The 15326-nt window shown below is 38.7% G+C and overlaps 2 protein-coding genes across 13 annotated transcripts in view; both read left to right on the top strand.

Annotated features, from left to right (window-relative positions):
• The window catches only part of ARHGEF9 (Cdc42 guanine nucleotide exchange factor 9), a 179421-nt gene that overhangs the window by 103469 nt on the left and 60626 nt on the right, over positions 1 to 15326 (top strand). For all 11 annotated transcript variants that reach the window (XM_077989670.1, XM_015127575.3, XM_015127569.3 and 8 more), the window contains 2 exons: positions 2122 to 2313; positions 11111 to 11290. In XM_077989670.1, the coding sequence (XP_077845796.1) occupies positions 2122 to 2313; positions 11111 to 11290 (372 nt within the window). The remainder of the gene's footprint in view (positions 1 to 2121; positions 2314 to 11110; positions 11291 to 15326) is intronic.
• Positions 1 to 15326, top strand: part of LOC144338848 (uncharacterized) — a 113241-nt gene that overhangs the window by 46358 nt on the left and 51557 nt on the right. For both annotated transcript variants that reach the window (XM_077989673.1, XM_077989672.1), the window contains 2 exons: positions 2122 to 2313; positions 11111 to 11290. The gene's annotated coding sequence lies outside the window, so the exon portion shown is untranslated. The remainder of the gene's footprint in view (positions 1 to 2121; positions 2314 to 11110; positions 11291 to 15326) is intronic.

Raw genomic sequence — 15326 nt, 5'->3', positions numbered from 1 at the left:
TCTTATTGTTATTTGGAACGATAGTGTCATGGTGTATAGCTTGAACCTAAATGTGGTTCTGTTTCTGCCTTTGCATCTGCTCCCCCTTCCTTCATATCCTGTCTTCCTTCCCACTAGAATTGTTCAAAATTTTCATCTTATTCCAGCTATCCAAAAGCCAACATTTGGACCTGACTTTTCTTAAACTCCTGAGAAGAAAATAAATGATTCTTATTCTTTAAAGGCCTGCCTATGTTACCCTTTCCATAGCAGGGCTTAGCTTGCTTTGTGAGAAGCAGGGAAAAGCTAATGGATTATTAAGAGGGTGAGGTTTTCATTGTTACAAGTAGACAGCATCATGTATATGAGATGTTTGTTTCAGTGCCTTAAATCACTTTTTTTTTGCCCAGGTTCATTCTTTTGAATAATTATCTCTCATATTGCCTGTTGATTGCATTAAAGGACAGCTATTAGCATATTGAAGACACAAAGCTGACCTTTTAGAAGCTGGAAAGAGATTTATAATGGAGCACTTGCAGAGGGTGATAGGTTTTGGATAGAGATACATTTTGCAAATTTGGCTGTGTATACAAAATACATAAAAACAGAGTGAGCTCTATTTACTTTGGCCTGTGACAATTTAGTGAGATATATGCTGGTGACATCTCTAAGTTCACTGAGTGGTAATCATGCCCCCTCACCTCCTATGAGAGAAAGAAAGAGGAAAGAATATACAGAGTTGGGAAGTAACTACCGTCCTTCTAGTTCTATCCCAAAGCCTCTTCCTCCCGAATGATTACCCACTAAAAGGCTTTTCTGATGGCAGAAATAGGGATGCATCTAAATTGTGTGATCTCAGCTTCTTGAGGCAGGAATGTGAAAAAAGCTGGGGTTTAAGGAAGGAAAATATGGAAAATATGGAGAATTGATTAAACCTGTTGAGACAACTGGCAAGCTCTTTGCTTATTACCCCTGACAAATTTTGTCACTCTGCCAAGTGGGCCCACCCTTCTTTTGCTTCCTGCCCCCATGGTTTCCGCAATTCCTAGGACTGTGGGAGGTGGTGGGAAGGTCCATCTTCTTGGGCCATCTTCTTGATTTTCCGTCAAAGTCATCTAGAAGATCCAGAGACATCTCACTCGGCCATCCCAAAGGTTTTTTTTTTTTTTTTTTTTTTTAGCTTCCCACTGCCTTCATGATTTAGAATGAACAGTCTCAACTGTTACCGAATTCATCAGTTTCTGATGATTCTAATAATTGTCTGTCCACCTTGGCCCAAGCCCTTTCCTTTTCTTTTCCTGTCTTCCTTAGAACCAGGGGCACAAAGGTTCTAGCACAGTGTTTAAGAGCACATGTACCCTAGAAGTTAAAGTATAATAAAAAAGAAAAAAAAAAGAGCATAGGCTCTAGAGACAGACAGACTGGCTCCTATCCCAGCTCCTCTGATTCCTGTGTGACTTGGGATAGATTACTTAACTTCTCTGAGCCTCAGTCTCCTCTTCTGTGAAATGGTAGTAATAGTGGTACCTATCTAGCAGGGCTGAATACAGTATATTGCAGGCTCTTAACACAGTGAATGGTGTATAGTTGGTGCCAATTAATAGCTATTGCTAGTATGTGATGGGTAAATATTCTCCCATCCCCATCCCAATCTTGAAGAGGTAGAGATCTTTGCATGTTCAAGGCATTTTACAGTCAAATTTTGATGATTATTTTTATGTCCTATCGCAGAAATCAGCACTGAACTTTGTTTTCAAGACACCCATTCTAGTATTTAACTTTGGTCTCTATACTTGCAGGTGCATAAATGCTGTGTTTTGTCAGCAATCCAGCTGTGGCACTCAAGATGTATAGCTTAACCTTTTAAAAAATCCAGTTGTGCTACCTAGATGTGCTCCAGCATGAATGAATGTAGTCCCTCCACTCTATTTAAAGATAGGTCACCAGAGACCTAGAGAAGATTAAACCCATGCCCAGGGCAAAAAGTCACCCTAGAGCCAGGTTTGGAATTCTACTTGCAGAGGTCTCTGGTTGAAGGTTCTCTGAATACCTGAGAAGTTCAGTTTATCCTTTTTTTACTTGTCTGGAAACCTCTCAAAGAAGGAAGCTAACTCATTATTTTTCTTTTGCCTGCATCCACAGCTCTGGGTGAACCAGGAGGATGAGGTGGAGGAGGGGCCCAGTGATGTGCAGAATGGACACCTGGACCCCAATTCAGACTGCCTCTGTCTGGGGCGGCCACTACAGAACCGGGACCAGATGCGGGCCAACGTCATCAATGAGATAATGAGCACTGAACGTCACTACATCAAGCACCTCAAGGATATTTGTGAGGTAACCATGGTGGTTCATGTGGAGGCACTTCATGAAGAACCAACAACCCTCCTGGGCCCCGCCTGTGACAGTCCCAAAATGTTGGAAAGGGCACGTAGCCTCCCAGATTCTGTTCAGTGAGGTGAAACTGCTTCCTTAGCGTTTCTCAATCTCTGTTTTTCACATTTTCTCTCTAATATTAATTCATTTATATTCATTGTCTCTCTCCCTTTACCCTTTCTTTGTGTCTTCCTCCTTCTCTCCCCTGCGTCTCTACCTTTATCTTCTTGGTATCTGATCCAGTTACAGCCATCTCATGTAAGGGCTTAACCTCACTCATTAAAGGAAAATGCATCTCCCGCCAAGCCAGTGATTCACAGACTTTAACATGTACCAGAGTTTCTGGGGGAGCTTGTTAAGCAGCCCTCTCACTCTTGTCCCCCACATCATGAATTATCAGTCTCAGGTAAGGCATGAGCATGTTTAGGTTTAATGAGCATCCCTGGTGATGCTGATGCTGCTGGTCTTAACTGTCTCACCTGGAGAACACTGGTTGTGAGTTTAAGCAGAAAAGAGCCTGGAGACAGGAATCTACAGAAGATGAAGGCTGGATGGACAAACCTGGGCTCCTTCAGTATGTCACTTTTTTCCCCAGGAGCTGTCTCTCTACATTCCCTAACCGCATTCCTTCCATCTCTCTGTCCTAAATGAAGATGAGAGCCTTTACTCTCGTACTCTCTTAAGCTTAGTAGATGCAAATTGGCATTTTCAAAGGGCAGTTTACTGAACAGGAAGGGAAAACCAATGGGAAATGAAGGCAGCGTTTTAAAAGGATTAAACACACACACACACACACTCTCTCTTGTATCTTTTTTCTTGACTCAGGGAAAACTCTGCATTGAATCTTTTGGTCTCCTTCCTTCCAGAGGAGGGGTTAGGTTCTATTTTCTGTCCCCTAGCCTAGGGTCCACTGTGGAGTCAGTAGTACAGCTCCAACATTTTTCAAAGTTCTTATTTCTCTACATCTGTACTGCCCAATGGAACTTCCTGCAATGATGAAAATGTTCCACGTCTGCATTCTCCAATATAGTAGCTATGAGCCAACAATTTGTGGCTTTTGAAGAGTTAAAATGTGGCTGGTATGACTGAGAAATGGAATTTTAAATTGTATTTACATTTAATTAGCTTTAATTTAGGTAACCATGTGTCTGTAATGACAGCCACATTGGACAGTATAGCTCTGGAAGCACCAAGGCCAAGGATTTTGTACCTGAACTTTCTTTATCTCAACTCATTTTCTCACCCCTTTCAGGAAGATTAAAAGTTATCTTTTCCCACCGCCCCACTCCCTGCCCTGCCATGAGGCAGCAAGATAGAGTAGAAAGAACAAGAGGTCTGGGGACATGAAATGCTGGTTTTTCACATTCTAACTTGGTCATTAATTAACCCTGTGGGCTTGAAGATAGCCCTTAACTCCTCTGACATTCAATTTTCTTATTTTTCCAATGGGCTTCATTATAACAATTTCTTACGTTTGTTGAGGAAATTAAGTAAATAGAATATTGCAATAACATATGTTGTATTTGGAAAAAGGTAATTTTCTTTTTTGCCCCCTTTTTAAATTTATTCACCCATCCATCCAGATGTCCTTCTTTCCTTCCTTCTCCCTTCACATCAATGGCTGGTGCTAAAAAAAATTCCCCCTTGGAATGTGCTACATGGCATTCAGCATCAAACCACTGACATTTCATTCATTCAGCAAACTTTTAGTGGAATTCTATTCTGTGCCAGGCCTGGACATAACTTCTTGTCTCAAAGTGTTATACTTTAGAGCAGCATCTGCATCACCTGGGAACTTGTTATAAATGCAAAATCTTTGGCTCCAACCCAGACTTACTGAATCAGAGTATGCATTTTAACAAAGTTACTATTTGATGTATAATACATATTAAAGTTTGAGGAGCATTGCTCCAAAATGATACCTATATTACAATGTCATAGTGTTTTTCATAAAATTAAGTACAGTCTATTCTTCACTTGGTAGCTGAGGGATGCTGTCAAGATCTAAGTCAGGTCATATCACTCCTCTGCTCAGAACCTTCCAGTGACTCACCATTTCTACCTGAGTAAAAGCCAAAGTTATTATTGTTTACAAGGGCCTGTGTGGTCAACCCATCCTTGCCTCTATGACTTTCACCTCCTGCTCCTTTATGCTATGCTTTCTTTACTACTACAGCTATACTGGCCTCTTGCTTTTCCTTCAGCATTACTAAAATGCTTCTCCCTTAGAGCCTTTGCACTGGTTTTTCCCTCTGCTTAAAGCATTTCCCTCCCCACCCCACATTTACATGGCTCCCATCCTCAACTCCTTCAAGTCTTTGCTCAAATATCTTCTTGAGACTTCTGTAAGCATTCTATTTAAACCTGTAACCTTGCACTACCTCTGCCCCTTTCCTGCTTTATTTCTATCTGTTACATTTATCTGTCTGACATTATATATTTAACTTATATATTTTGTTTATTGTCTGTCTCCTCTACTGGAATGTACTTTCCATGAAAGGCAGGGGTTTTCATCTATTGATTTACTGATATATTCCCCCAGCACAGTGCCTGGTACATACTAGATGCTTGATAAATATTGCTTAAAGTCAAAATTAAATATAATTGCTCATATGTATATACTGCTTTGATTGGCAAAGTACATTCACATCATATGTCATTTGATCTTCAAAGAGGACAAAAGTTGTTATTGTTATTCCTATTTTCTAGATCAATAGATTGAGTCTCTAAGAAGCAAATTTATTTTCCCAGAGCTCTTAGGTACTAGCCCAGTGGAAGTCCTTAGAAGGCTCTCCCAACTCCCACACATCTTGGCCTCCTCCTATGGGACACAGGCTCAGGACAGCAATGGAAGCTATTTGTCTTTCCAGAAAGTGGGGGGTGATATGATCCTGCTTTAAGGAGTTTTCCAATCCAGCCAACCCAATCAAACCTTTTGTTGACAATTTGTTGGTTCCTTTTTTTTCAACGATTATTGGTGCTGAAGTATTTAAATGGGAGCCATTTCTTTGTCTCACCCTATAATCACAGGCATCAAAAGGGAGGTGGAGAAAGCTGTGTCTAGCTGGATCAGAAGACAGTAGTTTAGCCCAGGATCGTGTAATCTTTAAACCAAAAGCTGTGAGGAGCGAATGATTTATCAGAAAGAATACCAGACTCAGAAATGGGAGTGCTGGGTTCGGGACCTACCTTGGTCACTAACTGACTGGGGAATCTCAGATGAGTCTTTTCCACCCTAGGCCTTGTCCCCCATCTCTAAATTGCATAGGTTGGAGGAGCTCTTTAGGTTCTGTCTGGCTCTTTCTTTTTCTCTAGTTCTGTAAGATGTAGATATGCCCTCACTAGAGAAAAACTATGATAGTGAGCCAGGCTACTTCTGCATTTTCTGCCTCTTCCTTCTTGGTACCCTTGGAAGCATGTCTTACTCAAGCACGAATGTGTTCATAAACCACTCTTTCTGTAGGTTATGGGAGAGCTCTAAACACTTCCTACTCTTGTACTTGTTGAAGGGGAAAGGGGGAAAATTATATTCAATATAAAAAAAAGTCACACTATTTATTAGAGGACATTCTTTTTCCCTCCTGGGAGCAGAAAGTGCTTTACAAACATTTAAGTTACAATACCTTTATATTACAAATGAAGAAGTGGGAAATAAAGTGATTTTTAATTGAAGTCATTCAATGAGGTCAGTAAGAGACATAATCTTTTCAAATGAGTTCTCTGCAGATTACATTCTTCTTTCTAAACCCAGACAGTGGTATAAAATACCTTCAGTTTAGTTCTTGATCACCTTGACCAACAGTTGGTGATATTGCCTTTTGTAACCTTAGAACTCAAAGTACAATCAAGGAAACTGAGGCAAGAGTAAGCAGAGCTAAAGATGCTTTATAAAGCTGTCTTGTCTGTTTTCTCTTGAGGAAGATAATCTCAGCCATCTGATACCTATGAAATACATTCTGTCTTCAAATGCCTCCAGAGAAGCTGGCCTACCTTTCTTCACTCATCTGTATTAGTGATCATACCATTTCACTATCAAGAAATTCTTCTTTAGGCATGCTGTAGCTTCAAGTCATTTCCATTTGGTATCTTAAGCCTAGGGTTTTCAAATGTATTAGCCATTTGGGTTTTCCCTTCTGCAGATTGCCTATCTCAATACATCCCAATAGTCTTTACATCTTGGCACATAGAAAATGATAACACATGTATAAAATAGTAATATTTGTACAGCATGCTAGGATAAAAGTATGAGTCAGCTAGTCAGCCTAAAACACCAAGCCCAGGGAGGGGCTTCTGCCTGCCATAGGCCCTACCTGTCCATTCCATCTGGACATTCTTTGCCCTGTTCCTATTCTTTGCCCATTTTCATGGAGTTTCTTATGTTTTTTCTTGCTGATTTATAAGAGTTCCTTGTATATTCTAGATATGAACTCCTTGTCAGCTTTCCATGTTGCAAGTATCTTCTTCATTCTCTTGTTTTTTAATATCTTTTTTATTTCATTTGAAGAAAGGGTTTCCTATCTCAAAGAGGGGAAGAAGGAAATAAAAGAAAACCACCAATTTGAACATTCTGCTTCTAACTTACCTTTGATCATCACCAGTATGGGAAGAACTAATTAGCATTTAGTTGACAAATAACTGAGCAGCAACTATATGCCAGGTATTCTGTTAAACTTTGACGATATAGCTGTGAATAACAACTATGGTCATTGTCTCCTAATTTTCTTAAAAAAATCTTCAAGATGGTTGTCAGGTCTCCCATCAGGCCTCAGTTTCCAGGCAAAAAAAAGACATATGAAACTCCTAGAATGTCAGAACTGAAAGGATCCATGGAAATCTTTTTCGATGTCTTCATTTTAGAGACAGAGACACTGAGGTCTAAACTTTTTGTGAGGACCTTCCCTAAAGAATTTCCTAAACCCCAGGTGATCCGGGGGCTCATTGGTTCATCCTATTTCCTGGTAGTTTCTAGGATCTTTTCTGGAGATCTTGGGTATTGTTTATATCCCATATCAAGGCATTACTTCTAGATCAATGCACTAGGTCTCAACTCGTACATCAGCCCTGGTGAGTTTAAGAACAAAGTGAAATAGATGGGCAGCTTTCCTCGCTGTTACCATAACAATGCCAGGGCTAATTTATGCCAATTGTGACTGATTTGATAATACCCACATTTATCTTAGCTACTCTGTGGCCTGCCTGCCCACCCATGCCCACTTTACTCCTAGGAGACAGAGTTTAGGCTCTAGAAAACTGCCTCCCTTGAGCCATAGTACCCTGTTCCCTGTTACCATTCAGATGGGGTCAAAGGGTGTTCAAAGCATACCTGGCAGTAAGAGCCACAGACCCCTTTTGTTCCCCCTGCCCTGTGACAGGCCTTCAGTGGGCCCTGAGACTTATCTAGGATAAACAAATTTTATTTCTTCCATTATTCTTCATTATGTTGCTTTTCAGGCACCTCCCTACCCTGCTCACTCCCCTCTGGCTGTGTGCTATTTTCTTGGTGTTCCTCTGAAAAGAGGGTGGACTCAGAATTTAATTCTGCTCTCCTGCAGTGGTATGACTACCTTCCAATTACCTCTCTCATTTTTGGCTCGCAATATATTTCTTCTTTTTTCCAACTGAAAATGGTATTAGGCTTTTTGGCAATCACATTTCACTGCCAACTCATCTTAAACTTACATACCTTTAAAAATGAGTGAATGAGAAGAGACAAGTATTAATTGACCCCCTAAGTCTACCCTCTGTTCACCACTGATGTGGAAAATTTGATAGCCTTCAGGCCAGCCAGAAGAAGGGGATAAAAAAGGCAAGACTCCAGGGAGCTAATCATTTCTCCTGGCCTTTCTTTTTTCCAAAAGCTTGTGTGATATAGAGGTCGAGGGTGACATTTTGGGGTTATCCAGCTACTCCCATATTCTTATGTCTCATCGCTTATTTTTTGATAAGAGCAGTTTACATCTATTATTTGTAATCTTTAGCAAGTGAGTAATCTTAGACACTAGGGCTGCAGGAGATCTTAAGAAGACATTGGGTCTTCCCTCTTCTTTCCTTGATAATATTTCATTCCAGGCAACCTTCTTATAGCTGCATTTTCTTTTCTTTACACTCTCTGGCAAAGAGATCCCATTTTTGATCATGAAGACAATTAAAAAACAGCATTAGAGAAAGTTTAAAAATAGGAACAAAAATCAGCCAGAATCCATCAACTATAGCAGAATTATTTGCACTTTTGCATAATCTCTTCAAATCTGTCCATATGTATATATATTTACAGAGTTGTAATCACACTGATATACCATTTTATGTTCTACTTGTTAACATTGTGTCATAAACAATTTTCCATGTTTCTACATGGTCTTCCTAATTATCATTTTAACTGCTATGTAATATTTCATCAAGCTAAATGTACCAGAATATATTTATAGTCTATCATTGGCTTTAAAAATAAGAGTTGATAAAACATTCTAGGTTCCTACCATCCTGTGGACATTCTTCCTGATATATCCCCTACCATAACATACAAAATATAATAGAAAGAAAATTATTTCCTTGAGAGTGGCAATAAATAATATATTTAGGGACTTAGGAAGTTGGATTGAAATCTTCATTAATTCTCTTTTCCTAAGACCACTCTCTTATTTTTATTTCTGTTATATTTTATGCTGATGTTGACTTCTAGTATCCTTGTTGAATTTTGGCGATTTTATGGTGTTTTGTTTTTCGCCTGAGACTTTTCAAATAGGAGCAGCGGATAGAACTATTAAATATTTTCTGAACTGGCTTCTCAGGAGATAAATGAGCTATCTAGGCTGGCCTCTTCTGTCTCCCATTGTGGTCACTCATCAGTACCTATTACTTACCTAGAAGTAATATATTGAATGTGCCACTGTTACTGTTTTCCCCCAGCTGTGCTCCTCGGCCTGCCTTAGGGGAAAAAAGTGGGAGAAGGGGTAAGGAAGCCTCCACTCCCATTTAATGTTGAGATGATATGCTCACTGCTCTCCCTGTTCCATTGTAGCTAAGAAATGTCCAGAGATGCTGGGTGAAAGAGACAGATAGACAGGCACACAGGCGCAGACCAACTCAGACATACTAGGCTCTGGTAATTACATATTAGGCAGGGAAGGGCCTACAGGGGTTTATTGCCATTCCTTCTGGTAGTCAATGTAAAGCTTTCTAGGGAGGCAGAATTTGGGGAGCAACCTCTGTAAAGGTAGTGGAGCCAAAAGGGTGTTCTGGGAATTTTCTTCCTAATCAAAAATTGCATATGAAAGAATGCAGGAAATTTTCAACTTGTCAGTCAATGAGGGTACAAATCATTAGTTAAACAGATGTCAACATAGGCATAGACTATTAATTTGCCTACTGTTTAAAGACACTTACTAATTAATGGCTAAATTGGAGACTGAGAACAGATATGGGAAGTGAGGTTTGTTGTAGGGGTCAGTAAAAGGCATTGAAGCCAGGGATGAGGATCTTCCTGGAGTGTGCCCAGATTACCTCATTGGTAGCTGTGTTAAGGGAGACAAAGTGAGGATAGGGACAGGGCTATATGTGGTAAATCAGTCCCTGTAAAACTCTTCCTTGGAGTCTCAACCCTTAAGAAAGGTATTAAGATAATTTCACTTAGCTGTTTGATGAAAGCAAATGACCATAATTTATCCTCACCAAGAACATTTTTATGTGCTACTGATTTCTAATGAGGGCAGTAACTATCAAGTGAAAACCCATAATAGTAGGTTCCAAATGGAAGATGCAATTTAGATCAGGGCTGTTTTTGTCCTGACTTACATTATGCCCTGAGTCTTTATGTTACCCCAATGCTTTCTTACTAGACCAAGAATCTCTTTCATCCTTTTTTTCTCTTTCATCAGTGGTTATCTTTATTAATGTGTTTTATGTGTTTAGGACATATGTGTTAGGACACATTAATGTGTTTAGGACACATTTATTTACAAATGTGTCCTAAACACCTGCTGTGTTAGAAACACCATGTCCAGGCACGCATAGGCTTGTTGGCTGAGCTCATCTAAATGATCACTCCTGGCCAGCTACCTTAGATAGTTGAGACATTTGCTTTGAGAAATGGTTTGGCAGATATTTGCATGATGTGAATAGTATGAATGCATTTTCTTAAAGTATGTGAAGACATGAATGTCTAAGAAAAGATCGTATGTGTACTTCGATGTACACAACAGGGAAAGTCTAAAATGATAAACAACTATTATTCCTGGTTATTTCCTGACATTAAAGTTCATAAGGGAATTTTTTCTTTTTAAAGAAATGGTTTTGTCTTGTCAATTTATGTTCTCTTATGGGAAGTTTTCCTATTCTGGCCTCTGTTCCCAAATTTTTGTCAATGTTATTAAGACCTTTGGGTTGGTCTTATAAGGAATAGAACTTTAGAGATGTGAATGGATCCAGCTAGTAGCTAATAAGACCTGTGAAAATGTGGTCAGCCAGCTTCTTGGAAAGGGATATTTGACTTTTGGGGTCTTCTTCATAGAGAATGAAGGGAAAAGCCCTGTACTTTGGAGTCTTTGCACTCTTAAGACCTTTGCTGGCAATCCAGCTTTCCTAATTACTCACTGGGGGAGTGACTTCCTTCTGTAAACCTCAGTTTCCTCATATGAAAAATGAAAATAATTATTCCATGCCTACTTCTTGGGACCAAAATGAGGCTCTTAAGTGCTTAGGAAGTGTAAAGCCTTCTGTAAGTCAGGGACTTCCTCAACCTAGGGTTTTTCTGTGTCTGCAGGGCTATCTGAAGCAGTGCCGGAAGAGAAGGGACATGTTCAGTGACGAGCAACTGAAGGTAATCTTTGGGAACATTGAAGATATCTACAGATTTCAGATGGGCTTTGTGAGAGACCTGGAGAAACAGTATAACAATGATGACCCCCACCTCAGCGAGATAGGACCCTGCTTCCTAGAGCACGTAAGTATCTTATCTATTTGGGGAGGGTTTTGAGAGGTGTTAGGAAACAATGGAAGGAGCGTTTGAACTGTCTGGTTCTGTTCAGCTGCTTTGTCCCTGCAGTGGGGAATGGGTTCCTCTCGGGCCCTTATTTTGACCCCTGGTCTCCAGCCAGGAAACAAGGACTTAGAAAAGTGCTGTGATTTGCCCTATAAATGTTAAGCATGTGTATGACCTGCTGGTTCCATTCCCGAATGTATATTCCAGAGAAACTCTCACAGAAGTCCACAAGGGAGCACATACAAGGCTGTTGTTGATTGCGTGGCAGTGTCATATGTGGTGGAGTACCATTAGAAGCAACCTAGGATTCTCCTTCTTTACCATTCCCCTCCCCTCTCCCTTTCCTTCTTGGCAGTTACCAGTAGAATTTTTCTTCATCTTCCCTTTTCTGTTTCTGTTAAGTTTCCGTGAGACTCAGTATTTTTTGAGGAACTCAAAATATTCACAGTGTGTTATCTCTTTTAATGTATTATTTTTCCTTTTAAAGAATTAATTGTTTACCCTTTTATTAGTTCTAGAGTTTCATTTTTATCAGCTTTACTTAGATATAATTTACATACAATAAGATTCATTCATTTTAAGTGATTTTAAGTGTATACTTTAAGGAGTTTTAACAAATGTATATAGTTGTATAACCACCATAATAATCAAAATATAGGACATTTCTATAACTCCATAAAGTCCTCTTATCTTGACATTGCAAACAATCTGTGCCCCTACTCCTGGCTACTGGAAAATATTGATCTCCTTTTTATCTGAAATTTTGCTTTTTCTAGAATGTCATATATGTGAAATCATACAGTATATAATCTTTTGTGTTTAGCTTCTTTCATTTAACATAATGCCTTTGATATCCATCCATGTTGTTGCATATATCATTAGTTTATCCTTTTTTATTGCTTAGTAGCACTCCATTGCAAGGATACACCACCTATTCACCAATTAATGGATATCTGGGTTGTTTCCAGTTTTGAACTCTAATGCATAAAACTGCTATGAACATTCTAGGTACAATAGTTTTTTGAGAATATATGTTTTCGTTTTTCTTGGATAAGGGCTTCCAGGGTTAGGGTTGCTAGGTGGCATGGTAGATTTTTTAACTTATTAGATAATGCCAAACTATTTTCCAAAGTCTCTATACCATTTTTCATTTTCACTACTAATACATAATACATAAGAGTTCTAGTTACTCCACATGGTCAACACTTGATATTATCAGTTTTTTTTTTTTTTTTTTTTTTTTTTGGAGACAGAGTCTCGCTTTGTTACCCAGGCACCCAGGCTGGAGTGCGGTGGTGCAATCTTGGCTTGTGGCAACTTCTGCCTCCCAGGTTCAAGCAATTCTCCTGCCTCACTGTCCCAAGTAGCTGGGATTACAGGCATGTGCCGTTATACCCAGCTAATTTTTGTCTTTTTAGTGGAGACGGGGTGTCACCATGTTGGCCAGGCTGGTCTCAAATTCCTTACCTCAAGTGATCTTCCTGCCTTGGCCTCCCAAAATGCTGACTGTGATTACAAGCATGAGCCATCGTGCCCAGCCAGTCACTAATTTTTTTTTTTTTTTATTTTAGCCATTCTAACATGTAGGTGTGTAGTGGTATCTCATTGTAATTTTAATTTGCATTTCCAATGGATAGTGATGTTGAGCATTTTTTTCATGTGTTTATTTGCCATCTGTATAAAAACTGGTGAAGTGTCTGTTCATGTATTTTTCCCATTTTAAGTGTATTGTTTGTTTTCTTATTGTTTTGAGAGTTCTTTTTTCTTAAAAATTAATACATAATACTTTCACATATTTATGGGGTACATGTAGTGTTTTTTTTTTTTTTTTTTTTTTTTTGAGATGGAGTCTCACTCTGTGACCCAGGCTGGAGTGCAGTGGCGCTATCTTGGCTCACTGCAACTTCCACCTCCCGGGTTCCAGCAATTCTCCTGCCTCAGCTTCCCAAGTAGCTGGGATTATAGGCGTGTGCCACCATGCCGGCTAATTTTTGCATTTTTTTTTAGTAGAGATGGGGTTTCACCATGTTAGCTAGGCTGGTCTTAAACTCCTGACCTCGTGATCCGTCCGCCTTGGCCTCCCAAAGTGCTGGGACTACATGTGGCATTTTGATACATAAATACAATGTATAATGATTATATCGGGGTAATTGGGATAGCCAGCATCTCAAACATTTAACATTTATTTGTGTTGGGAACATTCCAAATCTTCTAGCTATTTTGAAACACGCAATTAATTATTGTTAACTATAATTGTTTTTATAATTATAACTATTTTGAAATATATAACTAATTATTGTTAACTGCTCTGATATCAACCACTAGAACTTATTTCTTCTATATAACTATAGTTTTATACCCATTAACCAACCTCTCTTCATCTTTCTCTCCCCACAACCTTCCTAACTTCTGGTAACTACTACTATACTCTCCACCTCCATGATATCAACTTTTATAGCCCCTACTTACATATGAGTGAAAACATGATATTTGTCTTTCTGTGCCTTGCTTATTTCGATTGACATAATGTCTTCCAGTTCCATCCATGTTGCTGCATATGACAGGATTTTCTTTTTATAGCTCAATGATATTCCATTGTGTATGTATAGCACATGTTCTTTATCCATTGATCTGTCAGTGGGCATTTAGGTTGATTCCATAACTTGGCTATTTTGAATAGTGCTGTGATAAACAAGGGAGTGCAAATATCTGTTCTGACATATTGATTTTTCTTCTTTTGGATATATATATTATATACCCAGCGGTGGGATTGCTGGATCATATGGTACTTCTATGTTTAGTTTTCCATACCGTTTTCCATAATGGCCGTCTGATTTACATTCTGATCAGCAGTGTATGAGAGTTCTCTGTTCTGTGCATCCTCTTCAGCATTTGTTATTTTTTGTCTTTTTGATAATAACCATTCTAACTGAGGCGAGATAATATGTCCTTGTGATTTTGATTTGCATTTCTCTGATGATTAATGATGTTGGGCATTTTTCATATACCTATTGGCCATTTGTATGTCTTCTTTTAAGAAATGTCTGTTCAGAGCATTTACCCACTTTGAAATCAGATTATTTGTGTTTTTTTTGCTATTGAGTTGTTTGAGTCACTTATATATTTTGGTTGTTAATGTTTTGTCAGAGGGATAGTTTGCAGATATTTTCTCTCATTCTGTATGTTGTTGCTTCACTCTGTTGATTGTTTCCTTTGCTGTGCAGAAGCTTTTAGCTTGATATAATCCCATTTGGCTATTTCTGCTTTTGTTATCTGTGCTTTAGAGGTATTACTCAGTAGAGTCTTTGTGCATATCAATGACCTGAGGCATTTTTCCAATGTTTTATTCTAGTAGTTTTATAGTTTCAAGTCTTAACGTTTAAGTCATTCATCCGTTTTGATTTTATTTTTTCATATGGTGAGAGATAGGGGTCTAGTTTTATTCTTTTGCATATGGACATCCAATCTGTCCAAGACCATAAATCGAAGAGGCTGTCCTTTCTCCAATATGTGTTCTTGGTGTCTTTATTGAAAATGAATTGGCTGTAAATGCATGGGTATATTTTGGGATGCTGTATTCTGTTCATTTGGTCTATGTGTCTGTTTTTATTTCAGTACCATGCTTTTTTGGTTACTATAACTTTATAGTATATTTTGAAGTTAGGTAGTGTGATGCCTCCAGCTTTGTTGTTTTTGCTCAGGATTGCTTTGGTTATTCTGGGTCTTTGTGGGTCCATATGAACCTTAGGATTTTTTTTTCCCATTTCTGTGGTGAACGTCATTGGTATTTTGATAGAGATTGGATAGAGATTGCATTTAATCTGTAGATTGCTTTCAGTAGTATATTTTAACAATATTAATTCAATAATATTAATTTAATATTAATTAATTACATTTAATCTATAGATTGCTTTAGGCAGTACATTTTAACAATATTAATTCTTCCCATCCATCAATATGGGATATCTTTCCCTTTTTGTGTGTAGTTATCAATTTT

Source organism: Macaca mulatta, chromosome X, assembly GCF_049350105.2.
Source record: "Macaca mulatta isolate MMU2019108-1 chromosome X, T2T-MMU8v2.0, whole genome shotgun sequence".
NCBI classification, from domain to species: domain Eukaryota; kingdom Metazoa; phylum Chordata; class Mammalia; order Primates; family Cercopithecidae; genus Macaca; species Macaca mulatta.
The sequence above is the reverse complement of the archived record's forward strand: the minus strand, read 5'-3'. Positions and strand labels throughout refer to the sequence as shown.